Source organism: Procambarus clarkii, chromosome 29 (genome assembly GCF_040958095.1).
Source record: "Procambarus clarkii isolate CNS0578487 chromosome 29, FALCON_Pclarkii_2.0, whole genome shotgun sequence".
Classification (NCBI taxonomy): domain Eukaryota; kingdom Metazoa; phylum Arthropoda; class Malacostraca; order Decapoda; family Cambaridae; genus Procambarus; species Procambarus clarkii.
Genome location: NC_091178.1, coordinates 10,021,624 through 10,049,388, shown reverse-complemented (window position 1 = coordinate 10,049,388; position 27,765 = coordinate 10,021,624). Strand labels below are relative to the sequence as shown.

General features: G+C 42.1%; 2 protein-coding genes and 1 long non-coding RNA gene across 4 annotated transcripts in view; 2 read left to right on the top strand and 1 right to left on the bottom strand.

Annotated features, from left to right (window-relative positions):
• LOC138369798 (lysozyme-like) overlaps positions 1-27,765 on the top strand; it is a 42,503-nt gene that overhangs the window by 2,510 nt on the left and 12,228 nt on the right. The window lies entirely within an intron of this gene.
• On the top strand, positions 9,350-21,119 carry LOC123765037 (lysozyme). 2 transcript variants are annotated; one of them, XM_045753416.2, is made up of 5 exons: positions 9,350-9,570; positions 14,107-14,298; positions 14,705-14,778; positions 16,292-16,431; positions 18,585-18,725. In XM_045753416.2, coding segments are annotated over exons 1-5 (471 nt in total). In that variant the 5' UTR covers positions 9,350-9,506; the 3' UTR covers positions 18,586-18,725. The 2 variants fall into 2 exon arrangements, with proteins under 2 accessions (XP_045609372.2, XP_045609373.2); XM_045753417.2 differs by having other exon boundaries at positions 9,373-9,570; positions 18,620-21,119.
• On the bottom strand, positions 17,203-25,899 carry LOC138369796 (uncharacterized). Its single transcript, XR_011229957.1, has 4 exons — positions 25,854-25,899; positions 22,590-22,782; positions 22,109-22,182; positions 17,203-17,770 (listed from the first exon to the last, which is right to left on the bottom strand). It is a non-coding gene; the product is annotated as an uncharacterized lncRNA (long non-coding RNA).

The following is a 27,765-nucleotide window of genomic DNA, read 5'->3' as shown; positions in this document are numbered from 1 at the left end:
GTATCTGTTATCATTTTATTAATTCTGCTAGAATTTACCTACTTAAAATTATCTGTTAGATTAAGGACCTGCCCGAAACGCTGCGCGTACTAGTGGTTTTACAAGATTGTAAATACTATGCTATGTATTCTCTCTAACCCAATGTATCTTTTTGTATATATATAAATAAATAAATAAATAAATATTAGCAATTTTGTCATTGTTACTCCTAAAATAGACTTAACGTCGTCCTTTGTGATGCTGAATTTATCCACCGTTTTCTATATCGATGAGTTGCAGTCCGGTGTATTTCATTTACTATGCTACCCGCTATAGGCTCAACGCCTTAAGCCATATTGATGCTCTGTCCACAGAGCATTCTCTCTCTCAAATCATATACACTGATTGTTCCCTACACCGCAACACGGGTGCAGCTGTCCTGACAATGGGCGATGGCTTCTACTTTGAGTGGGGAGTCCGTATAAACAACTGGGCCTCTACCCTTCAGACCGAACTATTTGTCTTGCTCCTTGCACTGAAATGTGTACAAGTCTCCAAACTTGATACATTAATTGTATGTGACTCCTTATCATCCTTAAATGCTCTCAACTCTTTAAGACATAACTGTAACATGCTCGTGTCCGAAGCTAGACACAAATACAACAAAATTAATAAGGATGGTAACAGAGTCCATTTCATGTGGTCTCCATCTCATGTTGGCCTCCGAATGCATGATAGAGCTGATAAGTTAGCCAAAGAATCTGCCTTTAAAGGAGCCGTTGAGTGTAACCTTGGATTGTCAATGAGGAATCTGAGAGCAGCAGTACACAGAGAACTTCAACAAGATCTTGTAGATCTGAGGCAAAGTGAAATTGACACCAGTAATTCCATCTATCATCATACTATCATGCAAGAAGAGCCACACATCTATGGATCATCCAATAAAATCAGCAGACTTCTAGATGTTACTACTGCTCGGCTTAGACTCGGTTACAAGTATCTCTGGGAATTCTCATTATCTGCCGATGTAGACCTGACCAAATGTAAACTGTGTCAACAAAATTATTCGCACACCCTCCGTCACTATGTGATGGAGTGCGAAAAGATACGTGAATTTTGAGACAATTCTAAAACCAATGTTCCAACGATGTGTAAATATTTCATTCAAAATGATCTGCTATCAGAAATTTTAGCTAAATATCCCCAGTCTGCTAACTGTAGGTAGTAACTGAGTGATTGTAACCTATCCACCGCTGCCCACTGGATGGGGGGCGGTGTGCAGGACAAACATATCAATTGTGACACTAGCTCTCCACACGTCAGTTGCTTAACTTAGAAACTGAACTTGTGGTCGATCTCGAACCCATTGTTGAAGTGACGACTTATACTGAATTTTGTAACTAGCTCATCAAGATTGTAACTTGCTTAGCTAAATGAATTGTGGGGTTCAGTCCCTGAGCCCATTATGTTCCTCTGTAATCCTTTCCACTACCGCCCACAAGATGGGTATGGGGTGTATAATAAATGAACTAAATTAATTAAACTATAGGCTATACCCAAACAATTGGCGTTAATGGAAAAAGGTTACAGAGGCACGTTTAACCTATGATTATATCAACAATGGGTTCGACAACGACTATAAGTAAAGTCTAACTTATGTAAGTAGACAGTATTGGTCTAAGCAACTTACATATGCGGTGAACACAGTTACAAACCCAATAAGATTTCAACTTAGATTCAACAAAGCAGAAGTTGTTAAACACATGGGACAAAATCTTACTGAAGCGACCATACGAGTCATAAATACTGACACTCCGCCCAAGTAAAGCAGTAACAAGCAACACTTAGTGGTCCAGCCAGTTAGGGCCTGCGCAGGAATTTTCCTGAAACCTACTGGTCTTGTTGTACCTGTTGCATTATAATTTAAATATTGTATTGTTCGAATAACTTGTAGAATCGTGTCTTGTGGATGTAGGTGGCTTCCACAACCCATTCAGAGTACGAGTATATCCTTACATGTCTTCGGCTCATTTGTGTTTCCTGTTTCCACTAGGTCGTCTCGCCCTAATTTCTCTCAATTTGAATAGGCTGTCCATGTCTATTCCCCCCTCAGTATTTTGTATGATGAGATCATATCCCTCCTGTTGTTTTTACTGTTCTCTAGGGTTGTGAGATCTAATTCATTTAACCTACCTTCATAACTCTCCTAGTTCTGACACAAATCTTGTTGCAAACACCTGTATTTTTAACTTTTGGTTTTACGCATTACAAGGTGCAGATTCAATGCCGGTGATGCATATAACAGTATTAGTCAAGCAAAGGTTGTGCAGATTGCTTTGAAAGAGTTCTGATTTAGGTTTCTAAACGTCATTCTAATGTTTGACTGCGTCTTTATGCTGCTGATGTTACCCTGTTCATCTATGCCTCCGATGTTATTGTTGAAATTATATTCACTCTTTTCGATTCCTGTAGCCTTTCCCTAATGGTGTAGATATCTTCTGGTCTCCCTTCTCATTTTTCTATCTTCATTATTTTACACTTCTTGAGACAGAATTCTAGCAACCATTAGTGGCTGCCTATCTCCAGAAGGTTGCCAGTCTTCCTGTAACTTTTGTAGGCTACTTCGTTTTTTACATTCCTCATTATCTTTGAGTCGTGTGCAAACATTGACATATACAATCTCACTCCCTCGGGAAGGTCAGTCACACAAATTAGGAATATCAGTTGTGCTAGAACCGAGCCTTGAGGGTGGACCCCCACGTACTCACTTAGTTGTGTTTGTCACATTCCACCAGTTCGAAACATCCACCCTTACTATAACTGTTTTATGTGCTTTAGGTACTTCCTTACCAAGTTCAGCGTTTCCACAGTTACCCCAGCTTCGTTCTCGATCCTGAATACCGGCCTTTCTGGATTTGATGTCTCGAGTGTTTAATTTAAAATATTAGTAAGCGGATGACAAAGAACCTATGCAGCCTCTGTCACCAGCCGTTGTGGGAATAAATCTGGTCCCTCTCGTTGCCTCTGGTGCCTCCTTGTGAATAAAAAAAAGAAGGTAGTTATATAATTATGTAAATCTCTGCATGGAGCGCCCCGAAATGGATTATTGTATCCAAGCATGGACACTCATCTTCAGAAAGACTAAAATCATTCTGAACTAAGTCGACTCTGATACCAGAAACGGTTAAGGTCTACAGGGTTAACAACACTGCAAACCAGACATGACAGAGCTGATCTCATAGTAACTTTTAAAATAAGAACATAAGAATCAAGGAACATAAGAAAGGCCTATTAGCCCATACGAGGCAGTTCCTATTTATATATACTAACCAATTTGTATTATATTGATCTAGACCACTTCTACAAAAGGTCAAATTAAACACAAACAAGGAGCAACAGTTTCAAGCTCAACAAGTCACAACGCAGGACGGAAAACAGGAGATGCTTTTTCACCCAAAGTTATAAACCCATAGAACCTTCTACCCGCCGAAGCCGTAAATGTCAAAACGATATAGTTTAAAATACAGCTTGACAAAATGGTAAGGACAAACAGGATTATTCTCGACAAGCCGCTGGCTTCCTGTCCTCGGCGAGGCCACTAAAGAGATAGGGGCCCTCGGGTAAATTCAGGTAAATAGTGACTACTGTCATCCAGTATTTCTTCAGACGAGGGGAGTGTAAATTAAGCTTTTCAAATCTCTTTTCAAACCTTCTTAATGGAGGTTTTCCAATTCTTGGATTAACTTCGTCATCCTTCTCTTTAGGCATTCACTTGAATTTAGGGAGTCCAACCTGAGCTGCCGTAGGGTGAGGACGTGTCGTCTGATCGCTCCGGCAGCTTGGGGTGGTTGCCGTTTTCGCCGGTAGGGGGTGTGGGTGTCTCTACCCTCCCTGCTGTCCCTGACTGGTGTTGACGTGGCACTTTTGCGATGAGCAGCCATCTTCCCGCTGTCGTGAGGGTAAACTCCGTGGGGTTGGAGTTTTCCTGCTGTGCAGGATATCCTCTCGTAGAGCAGGTCATGTGTGACGTGCTACATGTCCCGGTCGTGGAGATCTATGGGGTTGAGCTGGTGACTGCTCGCCGGGTGATCATCAAGTTTGTGGGTGAGGAGGCGTACCATGACTTTCTCCGGCGGTACGAGGGCTGTACCTTGAAGTTGTTGGATGGCACTGGTTCTGTGGCCATTTCTGATCGGAGTGGTGCCGTGACGTATGTGAGCGTCCATGGGGCCCCCCATGGAATTCCCTGAGTCCCTTCTCTGGCGCTTCTTCCAGAGATTTGGCTCCGTCGTCAGTGTGAGGATGCACAAGCTGTCTTGTGGAAAATATGCGCAAGTGAAGACGAACATTCGTACCCTCGGGATGCGCCTGAGGTCGGACATTCCATCCTCTGTCCGACTTTTAGGGTACTACGTGCCGGTGTATTATGCCCGGCAACCCCGTACTTGTTTCCGGTGTGGCATGTTGGGGCATCAGGCTGCCGGATGCACTGCGGATCCGGTTGTTCCGGTCAACTTGTTCCGGGAAGAGGATTTCCCGCCGCTCCCTCTGGAGGAGGTCTCCGGGGATGAGGAGGTGAGCGTTCAGTTAGCAGATGCGGCTCCCCATACATCGCCGGACGTTCCTCCGGTTGTTGCAGACTCTCCTCCGGGTCTTGCAGTGCCGTCGGATGGCCTACGTGCTCCTGTCGCTGTCTCCGCTGCTCCTGAAGGCCTTCCTGGTGATCGCTGTGACGCGCCGCCGTCTTCTTCCTCGTCTTCGGCTGCTGCGCCTGGCCCTGTGTTCTCGCCTCGGGTCCCGGATGTGCTGGGTGCTGGGGTGGCTGCGGAGCCTCCTGCTGTGTGTGGGCCGGTTTCCCCTGTGGTAGAGGCTGCTGCCGTTCTGCGTCGGGCGTCTGTTAGTCCGGCTGGTGGGACCCGTGTTTCTGGGTCCGCTTCCGGCTCTGACGATCTCCGGCCGGAGCCCAAGCGTTCCAGGCGTTCGTCGTCTGCCTGGGCCGATGTTGGGGAATTCGATGACTGTGGGTCCTTGGGAGTTGACGGTGTGGAACCGGATGTGTCGCTGTCTCCACGGTTGGTGGTGGCAGAGGTTCATGTGCCTGCTGATGCTGGTGCCCGGGTCTCGGGGGTGCCTTCCGTTCCTTCTCCGCCTGGGGATTCTCCACAGTGGGAGGTGGTGGCTCCCGCTCCCAGGGATGGTGTGGTTGCTGGTGCTGGGCGTGGCCTGGTTGTGACATTAGCCCTACTGTCTTCTGTGCCCGTGCCTCTCCCTTTGTTTGTGGAGGGGCCGGTGTTTTGCAGAGTGTGTTCTTCTTTATGTATTTGAATTTATGTTGTCACTTTCCCCTGTGTATTCTCTTCATGTATTACCATGTTGTATTGTATTTTCTTTTTATTTTTCCTTTTGTGCATGCTTGCATGTAAAAATAAAAAAAATAAAAAACTTTAATTTATGTGTTTTATATCACTAGAAAACTGAACTGTTCAATAGTAATTTTGTAAAGTTATCGAATATACACTTAAAATCACACATTATTAAGAGAAAAAAACAACAGATTTTTTTCAAAGTGATAGAAATCAAATATTAATAACAATACAAAACAGTAGTTACAAAACAAATCGTAATTCAAGCAAAGTTCATTATTGCATCGAAGCAACATAAAAATAACGAGTGGCATCATTCACCTCATCAATATTAAAGTTGTATGCTAGTGGACCAGTCATGAAAAATAACTAAACTCAGACCAACCTTGGTAATTTCTTCTGTGTCTTAAGGTAACCCTTGTATCTGGTTTTTTAGCTTTATGGAAGCCCAGCAGAACAACCAGAGGTGGATATAAGAATTGAAGTTACTGATTTATCCACAGACTGACTTACTTAAACTTAAACTAACCTCCCATGTAATGCATACTCACATTTCTCCTCCACCCGCGAGGCAACCACAGTCATTTTGGTCGACGACTTCCAGATCGGATAGCGACTCGAGGTTAATTCTGGCCTTGAAAAGATCAAAACCACGTAAACATCAAGGTGGATGTTAAAATTAAACAGTACATATTCACATGAATGTAATATATTTGGTTAGTATTAAATTAGTCACTAAATAATTTATTAAACAAAAGTAAGGCTCATGAAAGTACGTTTAACTCCTTTATTACAGAAAGATTTTTTTCTTTGTCGTGAACTATAGTTGCCAAGACGGGAGAAGTCATCATGCGGAAGATGAATCCATAATGAATACAGGAAGATATATATATCTAAATAAGTATTTATGAAATGAAGGCACCAAACCGGGAAGGCTAATGAGACACACTTAATATGTCTCAGCACTAATTTATACCATATCTGGTTCAGGTCTATGATTTATATTACATTGTTCACATTCGCATACAACAAAACATTAACCATTGAAATCAAGGTGTCAGCTACACACTCTAATCACAATCTACAAGGACTACGACTACTCCAGTAATTAATTCCTTTGCCTGGCCACATACTAATATGTCGGCAGCACACACGTGAGCAAATACTAGCTAACTACCGAAACATTTTTTAAAGACAATACTTAAGTAATAAAAATTAAGGGATACCTAATGCAAGACAGCGGACACAAGCCGCCTCACAACCTGCTCTCACAGTATCCACAGAACAACTGACTTTTAACTCTAGACAAGGGAGCATGTCTGTTCCCCTACATTCAGGTTGTTGCCACATTTACAAAAACTGCTTGGATGAATAAATTACCCGTCCAACTTACTGAATGACAATCCATCATCTACAACCCTAAAGAACATTATTACAGCAAAATATTTTATATAATTCTCGGGTTTACAACAAACTCAGAGCAGATATTCTATCCATTTAAACTGGCCTGAGACGTGGCAGGGCAGCGCTGCAAGCTGATTGCTGGACTAGAGTTCTGTCTGCTTCTTTCTCAAGGGTTCTGGGTCTAACACAGACGCAACCTTCATACACAGTTAATTACTTATCTAACTCTTTATTAAAGTATATTAATTTAATTTACCTAGTAATAACAACTCAAACTATATTGGAACATATAGGTACATTAAAACTTTACATGGTTATAACTCTTTGCTTCTTATACTCCAATTAAATTGACCTAGGCCTACACCAAAATTGTATATGCTATTTCAGTTTAGGTACTGATATTTCAATATGCAAAGAAGCACACAAAATAATTAAAAGTAAATTTCCACATACATTTTCGGCGAGATTACAAGCCTACTCGTTAATTTGTCCATACTGAGGATTTACTTAATTCGAAACTGCATTTGCATACTGAAAATGCTAAATGCACTGCTATAATTATTGTTTACTAACCTGGTATGCAAATTCACGTATGTGATGAAACTAGGCTAGTTTAATTCTAATATACACAGTTCATAACAAGTATCTATAGATTTGTGACTACAGCTTCATAAAACACAATATACATAGTGGTAAATACGTTATACATACTAGAAAATACGTTATACAGAATGGTATATTAGTTATACAGTGGTAGACACGTACTTACCTATTAGTGACTCCTGGGAAGTGAGGTCTAGTTCTTCATGCCCCGTCTACTAGCTTTGTACCTGTTGCGCTGTAGCTTAACTATTCTGAGGTTGAAATTCTTTGACGAACCTCGTTGTGGATGGAGGTGGCTTCTACAACTACTTTCAGTGCATTCCACTTGTAGACAACTCTTACAGGGTATTTTCTTATAGTTCTTTTACTCAGTTGTTTCCAGCTTCCAGTTGTGTCCTCTTGTCCTACTCTCTATAAACTTTAAAGAGGCTGTCCTTGTCTACCTTGTCTATTCCCCCCTCTGTATCTTGTATGTTGTGATCCTATCTCCTCTATTTCTTCTTTCCTCCAAGACTGTGAGGTCCAGTAACTTCAGCCTGTCCTTATAGCTTAACCCTCTTAGTTCTGGCACTAATCTAGTTGCACACCACTACACGTTTTCCAAAATTGTTGTTTTATGTTTCATAAGGTATGGATTCAAGGTCGGTGCTACATATTCCAGTTTAGTCTTAAAAAAGCTGTTTAGATTACCAAGAAAGCTTCCTATTGCACACATTACACACACAATGGTGTGTATACATTGTAACTGGAATGTCATTCATTTTAGTGCCTATCCGTTTAATTTTTAAATTGGCAAATGCTTCGAAGAGTATTTTGTAACATTTTGGAGTTTATTCCACATTTCAGGATCATTTATTTCTATGGCATTGCTATCGAGGTCGAATCAATCAAGAGCAACGCACACATCGTTTTCTCTCGTGTGGTGTCCCAGAGTTTCGTGGCTGGCCGGCACAACCCGTCCGTTCGAGCGTTCACAACCGCTCGTTAAAGTGATGTACTAAATTGCCCAAACCTAACCTAACCGAGGACCCATAAATATAAAACGGAATATCACATCACTTTTACGAGCCGCTGTGATTTTCAGTACAAAATTTTTTGGCCTTAGAGGTATATTTGGCCCAAAGTCAAAATGCTTTACGTTATTTTGCCCTCATACGTCAAAATGCGATGTATTTGAGAGGACGGGTTGCTGTAGCTGTTGTTGCTGAAGATTCGTGTGAGATAATACGTATATTATATATATATATATATATATATATATATATATATATATATATATATATATTTATATATACATAATAGCTCACATAATACATAACTTACAAGCAAAGCAATACATATGCGCGTCAATATGAATACAGATGTTGATTGTTATCCTTCACTCGTCCAAAAATTGCATTCACATTTTATTCATCAGGTAACTTGTGACTGTTTTGTACGCTCTCGACTATGCAAACAGAAAACCTCAAATAACTAATCATCTCTGATAAACTGAATACGAATATTAAAAGATGTTTAAGAGTTTTGTTGGCTTTAACTGTTGCTACCGGATGCGCCCGACTGCCACTCACAGTGGCCTGCTCGAATCCCCCTCGCCCGGCACTCTGGTGTAGTCACAAGCTTCCTTCCTTAACTTTTCTTACCACACATGAAAACTCAGCTAAAGAAGGAAAACGTCTAAAACATATTGAACACATAGCAAGAACATAAGAATGGTGGAAAGTATATGAGGATTATTGAGCTATGTGAAGTAACCTCGCTGATCAGTGTGTGTCTACCCGTGCTTGCAATAGTCCAACGACCCTCACCACCATCCAAATATAACATATAAATGCGTTGTACAAAGAGAAGCATTTGATATTCTCAGCACTATGTCGACAAATGTGTGTGACTGCAATAATTGCTTCCAGCACCTCCTCCTAATATCGCAAACACACAAATGCAACTTCCGCGTTGCCAAGGTCACCTCGCTGAGCCGGCTTGAAGCATCCCTTAGGTTGTCTAAGCAGTCAGTCTGGGTCCAGTTGTTGTCTAAGACGATCCTCAACATCTTCTTGCTCAGCCTTTTTATATTTGTTCCAGAAATCAATTTACGCAATACTTGGCTGGTTGCTTAAATATCTGAGCGGAAATAGAAGACGGGGGAAAGAAGACATCATGTCTATAGTGAAGACGGTACTTATTGGGTTGACGGCTGCTATCATGGTCGTCTTAGTATATGGTAAGTCACAGGTCTGAGTTATGTTTAAGTGTATTTGTTTAAGTGCAGATATATGACGGAGTGTAGTAATGGGTGATGCGAAGGGGGGTAGATATAGCCTAAGCTACTCTATCCCTTTGGGATGTATTTTTTTCCTTGTATCAATAAACGTACTTGAACTTGAATGGGTGATGCGCATGTTGCTCGGTCATTGGGTTAAGGGACAAAGAAACAAAAAAAGCATCGGCTGGGTGACCGCAGGGGCAGCTTCGGCCCAGGAAACCTACGGCAGCCTTACAGGGGCTTCCAGTTCCTGACTATGGCATACCACATCTATCTTGAGGTTATCTTGAGATGATTTCGGGGCTTTGCGTCCCCGCGGCCCGGTCCTCGACCAGGCCTCTTTTTTGTTACACCCCCAGGAAGCAGCTGTCTAACTCCCAGAGACCTATTTACTGCTAGGTATCAGGGGCATCAGGGTGAAAGAAACTCTGCCGATTTGTTTCCGCATCCACCGGGGATCGAACCCGGAACTTCAGGACTACGAACCCGAAGCGGTGTCCACTCAGCTGTCAGGCCCCTTGCCTGATAAGCAAGGAAACCCGTCCTCGACTCAAATACATTACACCCAACGATCGACTCCACAGACGCATTCATAAATTTTTACATACTGTTCATTTAAAACGGAAATTTTCTCAAATATAAATGAATATTCTAATATATTTGCATATATATGTTAGATGTTTAGGTTCTGTTGGTGATTATTTGTTTTCCTAGTACGTGGGTGAAGCATTTCCCAACCCGTCCTCGACTCCATTACAACAGACGTGGCTGGTCTGACCGCCAGGGGGTCAAGACGTGTTCGCCAAGCGCTCCCGTCATTGCTAGGCGTTCCGTGTGGGAGGGTGTTGTTGTGGCGGCGCCATGGGGACCATGGGGACCCCCCCCCCCTATTCGCCACTCTGAGATCGTGGGTCTGGAATTTTCTGGACGTGCGTCTTACCCTTGAGATTGTCCTGTTGGATATGCTGCGTGTGCGTGTTGCCGATGTGTACGGGCTCCAACTGCTGTCCTCCCATCGGGCACTTGTCAAGTTTAACTCCGCTGCTCTCTATAGGGCAATCCATCCTCCGAAATGACAGTACGATTTAATACTAAGTGTAATAAGTAAATTTTCTTATTGTCTTAAACAGTGAATAACTGCACTATAATTTAATACTAAGAGTAATAAGTACATTTTCTGATTGTCTTAAACAGTGAATAACTACACTTATGGGGCTGTTACATTTACCCAACTCCTCCCCAGATTTAATTCTCCTGGTTTTCTGTTAAGACACTCAAAATTGTAAAATAAAATTCTTAATTTCAATTTGTGATTCACACATTTTAAATATCAGCAATTTCTTTTTCAGGTTTATTAAACAATATAGATTTTATACAAAATTTTAAAATATCCTGAGTTACTTTACAATTTATTGACATATTTTAATTTTGTTTTATTAGTTTTATAAAACTATAATATCAATATAGCTATCGGTTAAGTACTAATTGTAATTAAGAAACAATAAAATTATTATCTTCAAAAACTAAGACGGTTAGGTGCGGTTGTGGTTTTCTATTCAGTTTTTCTGGTAAACTCAAATATTCACAATATATTTGACTACGATTTAATACTAAGTGAAAATAAGTACAATTCCTAACTGCTATGAATAGTACATAATTGCACTTATTTGTCTTCTTACATTTACCACCCCGTTTTTGGAGGACGGGCTGCTATAGGGACTTCGTGGCCCATTACGATGGGCGCTCTCTTCCTCTCCCTGGGGACGGTGGTACCGTCACTATCTCTGACTAGTGCTGCTCGGTAACGTATGTGGCCCTGCATGGTGTGCCGTTTGAATTTACGGAGGCTTTGCTTCGACGGTATTTTGGCAAGTTTGGGACTGTCGTTTCCATCCGGATGAACACCGTCTCTGCCGGCAGGTGGCGTGGAGTCTCGTGTGGGACCCGGATTCTCGGCCTGCGGCTCAAGTCTCCTATTCCCTCCGCGGTGACCTTGATGGGTTACACCATGCGGGCGTTCAACGCAAGACAGCCTCGACAATGTTTTTGTTGTGGCATTGAGAGGCAGCTGATTGCACTGGGGTCGCGGCTGCACCTGTTAATTTGTTCCAGGACTAGGATTTTCCTCCGTTGGTGGCACAGGACCCGTCGCCTCGTGTTGGAATGGGTGGGGAGGTTCCTCTGCCGCCTGCTGACCCGGTGGTAACTGTTGGCCAGGCATGTGTAGATGGAGGTGTACACGACGAGGTGGTGGTGTGTGCGGTTCCGCCCCCGCAGTCTGTCTCGTCGCTTCCACCGGCTTCTGCACCTGTTTCCGAATCTGCGCCTTCGACGTCTCTGCAGGCTCCCTCACCTGTGTTGGACCCTTCCCCTCCTGCGGCCGCGCCTGTTCCTTCTCCTGTCTCCTCTGTGGGTGGCGGTCTCGTCCCCCGTGTTGTTGAGGCTGACATTCTGTGGGGTCGTGCTACCCCGGTTGTGGGGCGGCCTGCCGCCGGCTCCTCTCGGGTGCCTCCTGCCGGGGGTGACAGCTCCGATGATCAACGACCTGTCCCCAAGCGTTCGCGTACAGATACGGGTGATTTGTCTCCTCGTTCGTGGGCAGAGGAATGTGTGGATGCGGCAAGTGTTGATGTTTCTTCTGAGAGCTGTTCCTCTGTGGAGTGCGAGGAAGGTGCGTCTGGTGCTGGTGTGGGTCCGGTGGATGGTGTGGGCCCCTGGTGTGGCTCCTGCTGTGGGGGTGGGGGCCCGTGTGGGGGTGGGGGCCCGTGTGGGGGTGGGGGCCCGTGTGGGGGTGGGGGCCTGTGTGGGGCCGGTACCTCTTGCTACGGGTGCATCGCCCGCGACGGATGGTTCCGATTCCCCGTGGGGGGTGGTTCCCCCTTGCGAGGTTGAGAGTGGACGTGGCGACCTGGTGGTGGTCTTGAAGAAAACTGCTCACTCTAAGAGTTCCGTGCCCCCTCCCATCTCCCCTGTTTCGTCGGCGGCGGTTATGCCGCCCCACATGTCTCCGGCCATTTCTTCTGTGTCTCCTGTTTTGTCGGACGCGGTGTTGCCGCCTCGGCAGCCTCCGCCCGCTGTTCCGGCGTCTCAAGTTCAAGTATGTTTATTGAGATAAGCAATAAATACATCTCAAAGGGATAGAGTAGCTTAGGCTATTTCTACCCCCCCCCCCCGGCGTCTCCTGCTTCCTCGGCGGCGGTGTTCCTGCCTTCCAAGTCGGGTTCTTCGTCTTCGGTGTCCTGTGGTTGGGGGCGACCACTCCCGCCGGATGTGGTGATTCCCGAGTATATGGAGTACCCGCAGTGTCGTGAGGGCCGTTCCCCTACCGAACTGGAGTATTTAATATGGGAGGCATATAAGCGGAAGTATCCGTCGTGGAAGTTTCCTGAGAAATATCCGCCTCGTTGACTGTTGTGTGTTGTGGGGTTGCTTGCGCCTGGGTGCGTGGGTGTGTTGTCGGGTTGCTTGCGCCTGGGTGCGTGTTTGTGTTGTGGGGTTGCTTGCGCCTGGGTGCGTGGGTGTGTTGTGGGGTTGCTTGCGCCTGGGTTCGTGGGTGTGTTGTGGGGTTGCTTGCGCCTGGGTGCGTGGGTGTGGGGTGGGGTTGCATGTGTTTGTGTGTTCGTGTCCTGTACATGTTCTGTGTGGTTGGGTGTGGTTTTATACTTCCGGCTGTGTGTGTAGTATGCGTGGTTGGTTGTGCTATTGTGCTGCTGTAGTGGTGTGTTTAGTGGTGTGGTGGTTTATATTATGTACTGGTGTTCTTACGGCCTTTTGGTCGTTTACATGTTTTTTGTGCTTTTGTTTGTTTTTTGTACTTAACCCTATGTGGTTCTGTTTTCTGTTATTAATGCCTTATGTCTTGTACTGCTTTTAGCTTTGTCTTATGTGCCCGTGTTGGGGTTTGTTATATGCTTTGTATCATGTGTCTTTCACTTTAGATTATTCTTGTGTTTATGTTCTTTAACTGTTGTATTACTGTATACTGTATTCTGTGTATCATGTATGTACTCGTGTTTTTTTGTGTATGTTTTTTTGTTTGTACTTTGTGGTTTTCTTTTATCAATTAAAAAAATTACAACAGACGCATTCATAAATTTCTGAATGCGTCTGTGGGGTCGACCGCTGGATATAATGGACTTGAATCGAGGACGGGTTGTCAAATACAAGTAATCGCCAACAAAACCTAAACACCTAACCTAACGTAACCAATGCCTAAATATGCACAGTGTGCTAATATATAACAATATTAATTTATATCTGAGACAATTCCTATTTTGAATGAACGGCATGTTAAAATTTACGAATACGTCTTTGGGTTCGACCCCTGGATGGAATGGACATGGTCTGTAGACGGGTTGTTATAAACAAGAGGGTTCGACGGCTGATTTAACGGACATTTGGCCTTTGTTGATGAGGACGGGTTGATACAATTTTGTTACAATTAAGTTATGCAACGACCTACCGTCTGTTAATCCTACTTCTTTACTCTCGCAGGTCAGACTGACATTGAAATGACTGACGATTGCTTAGGGTGCTTGTGCGATGCGTCCACTCGTTGTAACAAGGCTATGGGTTGTCATTCTGTTAACTTGAAGGTCTGTGGTCCCTTCCTCATATCTAAACCCTACTGGAATGAAGCTGGCAAACCCGTTCTTAACGAAAGGGACGACCCCTATGCAGAAAATGGTACGTACCTTCAACCCATTCTCGCACTTTCTTACAGTCAATATTGACTTATTAAATACGTGCATATGTGACATACGTACCTTATGGTGCAGCTTAATTATGGCCCAATTTTAAGTTGACTTTTCAGTTGTATATTTCGACTATTTGCTTTACATTAACATACAGGTTTTTGTTATCTAATGTTTTATAATGTCCAATTTTTAGATATTTACAATTATTACGCTTTAGCTTAAAATTTGTCGAAATTGATCATTTTAATAGAATTATTTAAAATGTAACCTTGTTAGAGTTGGCTATCTTCCAAGAGCATTGGCAGGACTATAATGGTAACTGAAATATAATCGTGCCGAGATAATACATGAAAATATTGCTATCAAACTAATTAATAAAATTTATAATTTTGCAGCTTTTAATGACTGTGTTCACGATTACACGTGCTCCGTGAAGACCATCCGCAACTACATGGCAAAATATGGCAAAGTAAGTCAAGAGCATAGAGTAATCTGAGTCTGTATGGTGTGAATGATGCTGCCTGAGTCTGTATGGTGTGAATGCTGCTGCCTGAGTCTGTATGGTGTGAATGATGTAGCCTGAGTCTGTATGGTGTGAATGATGCTGCCTGAGTCTCTATGGTGTGAATGCTGCTGCCTGAGTCTGTATGGTGTGAATGATGTAGCCTGACTCTGTATGGTGTGAATGCTGCTGCCTGACTCTGTATGGTGTGAATGATGCAGCCTGACTCTGTATGGTGTGAATGCTGCTGCCTGACTCTGTATGGTGTGAATGATGCAGCCTGAGTCTGTATGGTGTGAATGATGCTGCCTGAGTCTCTATGGTGTGAATGATGCTGCCTGAGTCAGTATGGGGTGAATGATGCTGCCTGAATCTGTACGGTGTGAATGATGCTCCCTGAATCTGTACGGTGTGAATGATGCTGCCTGAGTCTGTATGGTGTGAATGCTGCTGCTTGAGTCAGTATGGTGTGAATGCTGCTGCCTGAGTCTGTATGGTGTGAATGCTGCTGCCTGAGTCTGTATGGTGTGAATGATGCTGCCCGAGTCTGTATGGGGTGAATGATGTAGCCTGAGTCTGTATGGTGTGAATGATGCTGCCTGAGTCTCTATGGTGTGAATGCTGCTGCCTGAGTCTGTATGGTGTGAATGATGTAGCCTGACTCTGTATGGTGTGAATGCTGCTGCCTGACTCTGTATGGTGTGAATGATGCAGCCTGACTCTGTATGGTGTGAATGCTGCTGCCTGACTCTGTATGGTGTGAATGATGCAGCCTGAGTCTGTATGGTGTGAATGATGCTGCCTGAGTCTCTATGGTGTGAATGATGCTGCCTGAGTCAGTATGGGGTGAATGATGCTGCCTGAATCTGTACGGTGTGAATGATGCTCCCTGAATCTGTACGGTGTGAATGATGCTGCCTGAGTCTGTATGGTGTGAATGCTGCTGCTTGAGTCAGTATGGTGTGAATGCTGCTGCCTGAGTCTGTATGGTGTGAATGCTGCTGCCTGAGTCTGTATGGTGTGAATGATGCTGCCCGAGTCTGTATGGGGTGAATGATGTAGCCTGAGTCTGTATGGTGTGAATGCTGCTGCCTGAGTCTGTATGGGGTGAATGATGTAGCCTGAGTCTGTATGGTGTGAATGATGTCTAATCCTCATAAACTTTACCCAATGTTCATTCCTTAGGCTATGGTCATCGAAGCTGTTGGAGACCCCCAAAAGATGCATTCGTTAACGTGCTGCATGACCAAAAATTTAATTTTCTTGTAAATCAAGATATATTATTGTAAATTATAATTTTTGTGTATAATTAGGAATAGGATAGGTTACGTTATTCCGTTGTCGCCTAAATATTATCTACGCCAGGCTACTCCTGCCTCTCAGTCTTCCTAAGCGACCTTCAAAACACACACTCATGTAAGCAATACCTTAAGATAGCTCCAGCAATATATGTTTTATTTAAGTAAACATTATCTCACAGGACTGTAACGGCGACGGCGTTATTAACTGCGAAGACTTTGTGAGGATCCACAAGTTCGGCCGTAAGGAATGCTTCAAATCTTACGGACGCCTATTCAAAAGCAGATTCAGTTACTGCATAAATAATGCCATCTTCTATTAGTAAGTGCACAAACACTCGTTTCAGTCTTATTACAGCTTAAATACACAGCAACCCACTACTAATTTCCTTCTCACTGCTGTCAAGTACACCGATTAGTTGGGTAATATACAGGTAATCTTAATATTAATTACAGGTAATATTAAATTATATTGTCGTAGGAGTTCCTACGTATTTTGAAAATATTTCGATGGTGGAATGAGGCTTCATTAAAATCATGTACATTTTTAGGGATAGAAAACATATTCACTCGAACCATCAGTCTTGAAATGTTATTATCCAAGATATGATAGTCAGCATATATATACATATATGTCGTATCTATATATACATATATGTCGTATCTATATATACATATATGTCGTATCTAATAGCCTGAATCGCACTACCTGGCCTAGAAAACAAGGCCTAATTTGCCTAACAGGCCGAGTGATTTTCGTTATTTTCAAATATTTCTTTCCAAATTGGTTCTGTTAGGTTAGGTTAGGCTTGATCAAATTTCTGTTAGTTTTAACTCAAAAGTTTAAAACAAAAAATAAAATATCATGTACTGGAAAGCTTTACAATTCGATAAGATTTTTTTGTTTGTTTTTGGACAATCAGAGCCTCGAACCGCCGACCACATAAACTTTAGCCCACAGCTATACCTACTGAGCCACCAACACCCTTTTAAAAGGAAGGATTCCAGAGGCACTTCTTTGCTGCCCAGTTGTAAATTTTAGCGTTCCCTGGGGTGCCACCCTGGCGTGAAGGAATTATTTAACAAACAAATGTTAACAAATAACTATTATAAAACGTAATTTATTTAGTAAAGCACCAGACAGTACTAGGAATGTTTCCTCTATGATGACCGTACACTATTTACATACAAATGCATTAACAAAGTTAATAAAACATGACAATATTATAATAGAGTCGATTTATAATAGAGACATTCGAGTTATCTAATTATGCATATTTGAACAAGTGTATCATCCAAACCTCAGTAATGTGACTTTAAGAGGTAAGAAGCCTCCACTCCGTAGTCATTAACAAAGTAACAAATGTATCAATTTTGTTTTATCCCTATATACAGGTATTAAATAATGTCACCCTGCGTGACGCACTAGACAATGTGCGTCACACCGAGGCTGACTATTAACAGCTTTGCGTCAGACAAATTATTGACTAGAACCTTTTTGCCTCCGTGACCACCTTCCAACAGGAAGCAAATCTCTTGTAGTAATTTGTTTCGGTGAAGGACGCGCGTCTGCAGCCGTTGAGCCCCAGCCTGTGTATGTGAGCGAAGTCAACACAGTCGACCTTTCCATCTCCGTTACAGTCTGGGGAAATGCGGCCATTCTGTGGGAGCAAGAGAAGCCTTTATTGACGTTTTTAGTTTATTGGAAATGTTCGGAAAATGGCATTTGTTTTAAGGGTTTGATTACAAAATGATCCTGCAAACTGTAAGTTCGCAAGATCTAACCTTCTCTAAGGTTAAAGGATCCAAGAGATGAAATTTAAATTAATTCTTTTAAGGAAATCGAAGGACAAAAATAATGAGTTATTCTTAACTTTCGTCAGCAAACTCATATTCATAACGTCTGTAACTGCGTTAAGAAAAGCGAGTCAATTTCTGATAAGACATATATTATAAGCCTTAACTGAAACGTGTTCGGATATCCAAATTAATATTATTACAATTTATGTACTGTATTGGTTAAAAAGTTGCAGCCCTAGTTCATCAGACTCGGGGAAATAAAGATTACATTGTATAATATGACGCATCTTCACAATATATTTCACCTGGTTAACTTTTAAGTGCGTTAATGGCAGGACTTTAACAACACTGCTATGTATTATAAAGATGCTCTCGTGTGCAGCTTGCTCGAACAGTTTTTATACTAACTCGTTTTTGTTGCAGGGTCGCTGTTCGATATCCCAATGAACCAAGAGGCAAGGCATCGTTCCTTCCCTCCGTCTTATCCCAGCCCCTTGTCCTCATATTCCATCCACGGCCTATATAGTCATTTTGACTTCACTTTCTCTTGGTATATTACCTTATGTCTTAAACTACAAAATTTAATTAATCCTGAAGCTTTATCAGTGACGTCTTCGTGGATTAAGAGTATTTAGTATGTTGCTTAAGATCTACAGTTATTATCACGTATTTCAGACTAAAACGACCTATTTGCCATTGCCACCAATCAGGGACCACCACCACCACCAATGATCATCACCGGCAGTGATCACTACCACCACAGTGACTACCAACAATAGCGACCACCACCATCAATAGTGACCACCTCCACCTCTAACAGCAACAATAGTGATCACCACCACTAAGAGTGACCACCATCACCAATAGCGACTACCACCACCAATCAGCACCCCTACCAGCGTACGGCTTATTGAATAGAAACTTTTCAAAACTAATCCCTACAAACCTGATACACAGGCTAAGCAAGGGGAGGGAGTAGCAACATACATCAGAGACAATGTAATGTGCACGGCCAAAGAGGTGAGCCAAAACCGAGTCACACCCAGAAACAATATGGATAAGATTAAAATGAAGACAATGATAGACTAATACTAGGAGTTGTGTATAAGTGTATAAGTTCTAAACTTCGACAAAATAGTTAAAACCTAACAATGTTAGCTCTAACAATGTGTTATTAGCAACTATAATTTTGTAAAATTAACTGGACTAACAAAACTGAGAATGCTGAAGCAGATTTTTTTTTTTAGAATTAGTTGATGATTTCTTCCTTAAACAACACATTAATGAACCAATACAGGAAAAAATATTTTAAGAGTTAGTGCCAGCTAACAGGATGACTAATAAATACCTCGAAATAGGGAGTGAGTCGGAAAATAGCGATCACAGTTAATCAGATTTACCACAGCACGTAACGTTGTTTGTGAGGGAGACTATGCTAGAGTGTCAAGAGTTCCATCAAGCTGATTTTGAGGGATTAAGGAGTTTCCTGAGAAGGGTTGACTGGACGGACTTGAATATTTAAAGCACGCAGTTCTTAGGACGTGGCGAAGGTCTGGCGGTGGGTGACGGGACAATGGATTACAATGTAGATTCAAATTATACCTCATTTACAATTATTCTTAGTAAAGCCAAGAAGTGTATATTACATTCGTTGATTAGGTCAATACACAGCCCAACAACTTGGACTAGACGGCAGAGCGACTATCTCGCTTCTTGCAGGTCAGCATTCAATCCCCGACCGTCCAAGTGGTTGATCACCATTCCTTCGTTCCGTCCTTGTCTAAATCCTTATCCTCATAGATTGATTCATAAAGATTAAGCTACCCAAAAGGTGGCATTAATAGCCCGTAGCTTATCCTCATATCTTTTCCAAGGGCTATATAGTCATAATGGCTTAGTGCTTTATCCTGATAATTACCTTAGCTTGGTCGAGAAACAATAACCTAAAAATGGGTAACCATGGAACTGAACACTCGTATCGGAAAATAAGAATGCTACGATTAAGAATGTGGAAGTCTATCTAAAATAACAATTTGTCAAATTAAGAAGTAAAAAAGAAATAAGAAAAGCATAAGAAATATTAAAGTATGTATAGCAAGGCCAGCAAACGCAAATCACAAAGTTTTTCAGATATATCAAACAAAGATTATGGAGAAGACTGGGCCAAGGGAACACGGGACAGGCCAGGTGTCTAGTAATGACAAAGAAGTGGGTCTCTCTACTATAGAATGGACATTAATACACCTGAACGCGTATAGAGAAGGATGGAAAAGTTTTATCCTAGGAATCCGGGACAGTCCTTATGTATAGATTTAAAAATACTTAATTTAGATTCTAAAGAAAGACGAGTAATAGGTTCTGTAATGATTAGAGTACAAACATGGACGAAAGGATATACAAAAGGTTTATAAAAAGATTTAAAAAAAATCTGCATTAAATAGGACACTAATCAACATATATAAATTGGATTATCTTAGATTCAGAAAAGACCTGCGTAAATACTGGTTTGGAAACAAAGGTTGTAGGTTTATGGGACAAATTACCGGGTATTATAACTGACCTCGGATAGCTGGATTGTTTTAAGTCTATGTTATGAATGAGTTAGGGTGGCTGTAAATAGGAGCTGCCTTGTATAGGCAAAAGGGCCTCCTGCAGTTCACTTTACTCTTTATGTTCTTATACTCTTATGTTCTACTAAGTACTAACCGGTACTAAATGTGTGTTTAGTAATATGAGAACCAAACCTAAAACAAAGTGTATTCTATTACTGTACTGCCAATGCTACTGTACATGACTATATTAACTTCGGATCACTCTACTCTAAATTAGAGAATTAAAGACCGCAGGTCTTTAATTTTCATTTTTCAATTTTTAATTCAGTGTGCACAATGGATCATAGAGCAATGATTCTTCGTACACACTACACAAAGACACCAATTATATATACAACAGCGTCCACAAAAATTATATTAGCACAGAATGAATCAGAGAAAAAGTTATTTCTAAACATTAAATAATATAGCTAGATAAACAAGCAGGTGATGCCAAAGTGTCATTGCTTATGAATGTAGAAATAACTCTTTCTCTCTCATTTGAGGTCATTTGCATTAGTGAATATTGTTACATGTTAATGTTGTCATATGTTAATTTTGCCATATGTTAATTTGGCAACATTAACCTGTGTTTATTATATATACCATTACCAATTAGTGTTGGAATTTAATTATACATTATATACCAATTAGTTAATGTACAAATTAGTGTTGGAATTTTAAAATATACCAATACCATATTATATATATATATATATATATATATATATAATATATATATATATATATATATATATATATATATATATATATATATATATATATACTAATTAGTGCAGGTACCAGATATACCAATTAGTGTTGGCATTTAAAAGTCATCAAATAGTTCAGTGCATAGTTGGGAGTGTTGAATGGTTTGTTTAGTTTTAGAACATAGGCCTAGCAGCTTCATTCACACCATATCCATTCACTCTGCTCCATTCACACCATACAAATATACAGAGACTACACCACTGGGACCCCGACACCAGACCAGTTCTAGAGTATGGCGCCCCATCGTGTAGTCCGCACCTCAGAAAAACTAATAAATAAACTGGGAAAGGTGTTGAGACTTGAAACGAAGTTCGGTGACAGAATTGCGAGAGATGGGGGTGAAAAAAGACCAAAAGCCCTGGACCTAACGCCTAGAAGAGAGAGAAAAAAAAGAGAGAGAAGAGAGACATGATAGACATAAATTATTTAGGGAAATGAGATTGGAAAATAAGGAAATGCTCACAATCAATACTGATAGATTAAGGAGGCATGTATAGAAGCTTCAGAAACAGGTGAGCCACAGAGAAGTTAGATTTTGATTATTATTTTCTTGTTAGAGTAGGAAAATGAAATTTACTAAACGACCAGGTTGTGGAAGCAAACTCCATATTCCATCATAATTTCAAAAGTTGATATGAGAGGATAATAGTTAGTCATTGTATCAGACAACCAGTGGTTGGAAAGGGGGGGTACAAGAGCTAAAAGTCTACTCTGATAACACAAATAGGTTAGTTATATATAGGTGAGAGCAGCCTCAGCCTTCTTTGTTCACACTATTCAGGATTAGGCTGCTCCATTCATGCCATACAGGTTCCGGTCATTCTCTATACTTACAAAAGCGTATCTCTTGAAGTAGTTCTGGACGGCCTTGGCAGAACAGTGCAGGTCAAGGGCACAGTTTTTAAACGCTGTAAAATATAAGTTAGCTTTACTATTTTTTCCTAGTAATAATCACAAATTTCTGGCAAATGGAGACGTCAAAAGATAAAAATATTTATTAATGTAATCTTAGGTATGTATTAATTGACTTTAATTTATTGATCAGTAAACATGAACAAGTACACAGTGACATCGCAATAATGTTATATACTGTGACAAAATCTTTGGAGTGGGACGAGATCGAACCCCAGCGTTTTGGGTCACCCCTCCACATGCACATCGTAGTCCATGGGTACGGCCACCTTCTGGAGTAACCCAGAACGCAGGTTCGATCCGTGGTTCCCACTCTAAAGATTTCCTCACAGACATAAGTGTTGGTGTACTAACGGCTGATAGGTACAAATGTTAAGTGAAAATTATGCCATCAGCTGCTTACCGTCTCGGGACGTTTTAAGGTCGCCTTTGATAATGGGTCTACCAGCGTCAATCCAGTATTCCCGATCATGTGGAAGGGGCCGCAGAAAATGCCACCAGTTATAGCAGGGTCTTCACATACCGGCTTCGTAGTGCAACTGGTCGATGCCTCGCACAAGCAGGCCATGCACTTTGGTCCAATATGCCACTCTGACCTGTGCAAGAAAGCGAGCTGGTGTTAATTGGTAAAGATAATTAAAACACAAATTAACAGCAACATTAAAACAGCCTTACTAAAAACAGCAAAATGTAAATTTTGCTGTTCTTGATGAGGTTTACCTCTACGTGTCCTCAGAGCAACAAACACCCCCCCCCCCCGGCGTATGGACACCTCACTCCTTGCCAGTCCATCACTAAGACTGAACGGTAGCAGAACACAGTCCCGCTCCTGTGCCAGGTAAGTCCACTACGGGCTCACCATAGCTCGTGCTACTTTAGAACTTGTGTTCAAAGTAGCTGAATCTAAAACAACAACAACAAAAGTCTGACAGTTTCTGCCCCCCTCCTGTGCCAGGTAAGTTCACTACGGGCTCACCATAGCCCGTGCTACTCGGAACTTATGTTTCGAGCAGCTGACTCTAAAACAACAACAGGTAGCAGAATTTCTGCTCACAATGTAGCTTGCAACTGCCCCCGAACCTTCACCCATGGCAGCTACCTAGTCGCACTGGTGGGGCTTCTCTGTTTATTTCAGCTAGGCAAGCTCTGTTGGTGGATTTCTTCTGGGCCTCCTGTGGTGAAGTATGCAGAACCAAAGCTGATTGTGGCTGTGCCATACATGTGTAGGTCGTCTATGGAGACTCGTATTTTCTCGATTTTCCTTCATCTGGAAGTTGAGCCTGTCCAACGGCTGCGACTTTTTTTTTATTATTATTATTTTCTACCACAGACGTGGCCACACATTTACAATGCTAATCAGCATATATACATTTTCTTTGTCCTCCATGGACAGGCTTAGAGATGTGTTAAACATATAGTTCAAGGGTTTATTGAACAATCAACCACAGAAGGTGATTCGGTGCTTTTAAAATGCTAAGCTAACCTACATACGTAAATACATAGATACAGAGATTTACGTATGCCCTACATAAAGTGTTCGATGTGTCTTTTACATAGTGCATAATGTTTTACGGCTGCGACTGTTTGGGCCAACACCCTTGTTTGGTGGAGGGACTGGAATATATTTTTTGAAAGGTTCGGTGAAGCCCTATTAAATACACTGGTAACTGGCACAGCCGAACTTGCGACAAGCGGTCACTGGAGAGTCAGAATCCCTGTCAGCCCCTGTGTTGATTTAGAGGGTCCACTCGTTACCTGCGTAAATTCCCTCCCTTATAGGGCTCTATGGTGGGTGGGGTGGGCGTATCCGATCCCACGATCGTCGTCGCCCCTAAATCAACACAACATGGTGGGTGTGATCACATTGAGGTGAAGTTTAGTATCTTGTAAATTGTTTTTTAAAATGGTTGTAAATTGTTAAATCTCTTTTTCCCTTCCACCAACGAGGAAGGGAAAGGAAAGGTTTCCATGTTCCGCGTCTTCTGCTGTGTTGGAGCCTGACTCCTCCCTCAGCTCCACTCTCATGCCTCGCACGCTCCAAACGCCGAGTGATGTGTTAGGTTTACCTTCGTGGAACAAATATTTTGGTTTTCATTATACTGACGAGCAAGCGGTTGATGAACTAACTATTTATTATTGTTAAACGGGTCGATATTAAGGTCATCGTCTCTTTCAGGGCTTACAGACTGTTGTTAGAAAAGTCCTGCTTACACAAATATTAAACGTCGACCGGTATCATTATGTCCACCTTTCAGGTGGACATAATGATACCGGTCGACATAACCTGTATGATAACAGGTTATGTAAGGTAACCTGTTATCAGGAACGAGTGAACGAACACGACTAGCTTTAAGAGATCCTAAACTACTAGACGCTTAAGTTAGCTTGTAAGTTTAATCCTTTGAACCGCCAGGATTATTAAGGCCGCAGTGTACATAGTTTATAGCCGTCATGTATAATACAATGCATAATATTTTCTCATATCTCTGAAGTACAGGCATATGCCTCCTCTCCAACTTGAGTCACGACTGTTAAAACACATTCCCTAATGTCGCTCTTATTTTCCCATAATTCCTATGCCAAAATGACTGTGACACAACTAAGAGGCAATGTTATCCACAGTGTAATACCGATGAAAAGGTAATCATCTACCGTGAACACAGATGAGCAACAGTAATCATCCACCGTGAACACAGATGAGCAACAGTAATCATCCACCGTGAACACAGATGAGCAACATAATCATCATCACACCGTGAACACAGATGAGCAACAATAATCATCCACCGTGAACACAGATGAGCAACATAATCATCCACCGTACACAGAACACAGATCCCGTGACAAGATGAGCAACAATATCATCCACCGTGAACACAGATGAGCAACAATAATCATCCACCGTGAACACAGATGAGCAACAGTAATCATCCACCGTGAACACAGATGAGCAACAGTAATCATCCACCGTGAACACAGATGAGCAACAATAATCATCCACCGTGAACACAGATGAGCAACAATAATCATCCACCGTGAACACAGATGAGCAACAATAATCATCCACCGTGAACACAGATGAGCAACACAGTAATCATCCACCGTGAACACAGATGAGCAACAATAATCATCCACCGTGAACACAGATGAGCAACAATAATCATCCACCGTGAACACAGATGAGCAACAATAATCATCCACGTGAACACAGATGAGCAACAATAATCATCCACCGTGAACACAGATGAGCAACAATAATCATCCACCGTGAACACAGATAGATGAGCAACAATAATCATCCACCGTGAACACAAGATGAGCATCAGTAATCAATCCACCGTGAACACAGATGAGCAACAATAATCATCCACCGTGAACACAGATGAGCAACAATAATCATCCATCGTGAACACAGATGAGCAACAATAATCATCCACCGTGAAACACAAATGAGCAACAGTAATAAACCAAATTGTCCCGCGAGAGATCAGCTTGTGCTGCGCTGACAAAGTTAAGAGCGCGTCTAAGCAACAGTTAATGCCTTTGTCAAGATGACCATACGATACAAAGGAGATATATACAGGTTACAGTATCATACAATAATCTGTCATTCATCAGCTCACAAACTAATGAGGAACACTCACAGTAACTCAGACCTGTGACTTACCATGTACTAAGACAGTCATGAAGGCAGCTGTCAAGCCAATCAGTACGTCTTCACTATCGCCATTACTGTCTTCTGTCTCGTCTCCACTGTTTCTTCAGATATCTCGCGACCTACACACACTCAGCAACCGGCCAAGTAACGCGAAGATTAATTTCTGAAGTGACTATAAGAAGGGTAAGACTCAACGAAGTCTGCTCGAGATGGTAAGAGACGTCGTAATCCTCCCGTCGACTGCTGGGGCCGGACTGGCAGCGGCCCGCCGGTGAAGGAAATATATACCCGGCGCCGGTCTCTAGTCTCCACCAAACATTCATTAAATTTCAAGTTATTCTTTTTCTTCTTAGTCCTAGAATTTGACTTTTCTCTTCCTCCCGCTCCAGGGCGGTGCAATCGCCCTGCGATGCTCCAGGGGTCTTATTAAGTGCAAAACAATATATGCAAAAGAAACATATTTGCTTCATGTCAGTATAGGCATTTAGGCTATTATTAGGCTAGTAGTTTTGACTCGTGTGTTTGATTGCTTCAGCTTGCCCAGTACGATAGCCATTTCTTTAATTTTCCCAGTACGATAGCCATTCATTCAGCTTGCCCAGTACGATGGCCATTCCTTTAATTATCTTCCCAGTACTATTGCCATTCCTTCAGCTTCCCCAATACGATAGCCATTCCTTTAACTTTCCCGGTACGATAGCCATTCCTTCAGCTTTCCCATACGATAGCCATTCCTCAGCTTGCCCAGTACGATAGCTACTCCTTTAATTTTCCCAGTACGATAGCCATTACTCTAGCTTGCCAGTACGATAGCCATTCCTTCAGCTTGCCCAGTACGATAGCCATTTCTTCAGCATGCCCAATACGATGCTGCTCCATCAGTTGCCCAGTACGATAGCCATTCCTTCACCTTGCCCAAACGATACCACTCGCTCAGGGTTCTCAATATGATAGGCACCCACCCCTCCTTCCCTCCCCGCTGGCTACGCACTGGTATTTCCAAACACTGAATACGATATGCAAATTTAATTATCAACTGGCGTGCTTTCCATTATCGTAGAAGGAAAAGATCTCAGTGACCCCGAGAATGACGAAGGAAGCAGTATTGGTGGACAAAACTTTCCTGGTTCGTGGCTGGCTCTGTTGCTTCTCCCAACACTGGGTTGCCTTGCAGTAACCTGCCGTGGTGGGTGGGGAGACCACCTCTCCTATACTAGCCATGTTGTACCTATTGCCTTATCCACCATCCCTCTCCTTCCAGTCCGTTCTCGCGATTTGCCACAGCGTATAAATACAGTGCTAAGATAACCAGAATCGCTAGTAGCACCCAGGCAACCTACTTAACCCGACCAACCGAAACCGAAAGCGTGGATATTTGTGAGCTGATACTTTTTTAGTACTTTGTAATTTGTACGTTTTAGCGACCATAACGTACACAGTGAGACGGACTGTTTGTGAGAGACAAGTTGTTCTGTCAGTCACCATGTGACGTCTTACTTGCGGCTTGACAAGAGCTTGTGAGCTTTCACAAGCTTACTTGTGAGAGCAGTAGTAATGCTACTGCTCTCACCCATATCTGTTTTTTTCCTGTCTGCCTGTCTTGTCTTATCTTTGTCTCTGTCTTTCGATTCTGTCTCTTTCTTTATCCGGTCCTTAAACGATATTAATGGATAAAGATCTTGTGAAGACATATTTTAAACTATTTTGACCATATACGTATAACTAATATAAGTTTTTACACTTAAGTATAACGCTAATAAAGGGTATATACATATACAGTATAACTAATAGCAGAGGACTGATAAGGATTATCATTACAAAACCGTTGTTTTGTATAATGGTTGTATTATTTTTGTATATTGGGTGATTATACAGCAGATCGGTGAGTATGAAATATGGTAAGTTATATCCAAGACACATC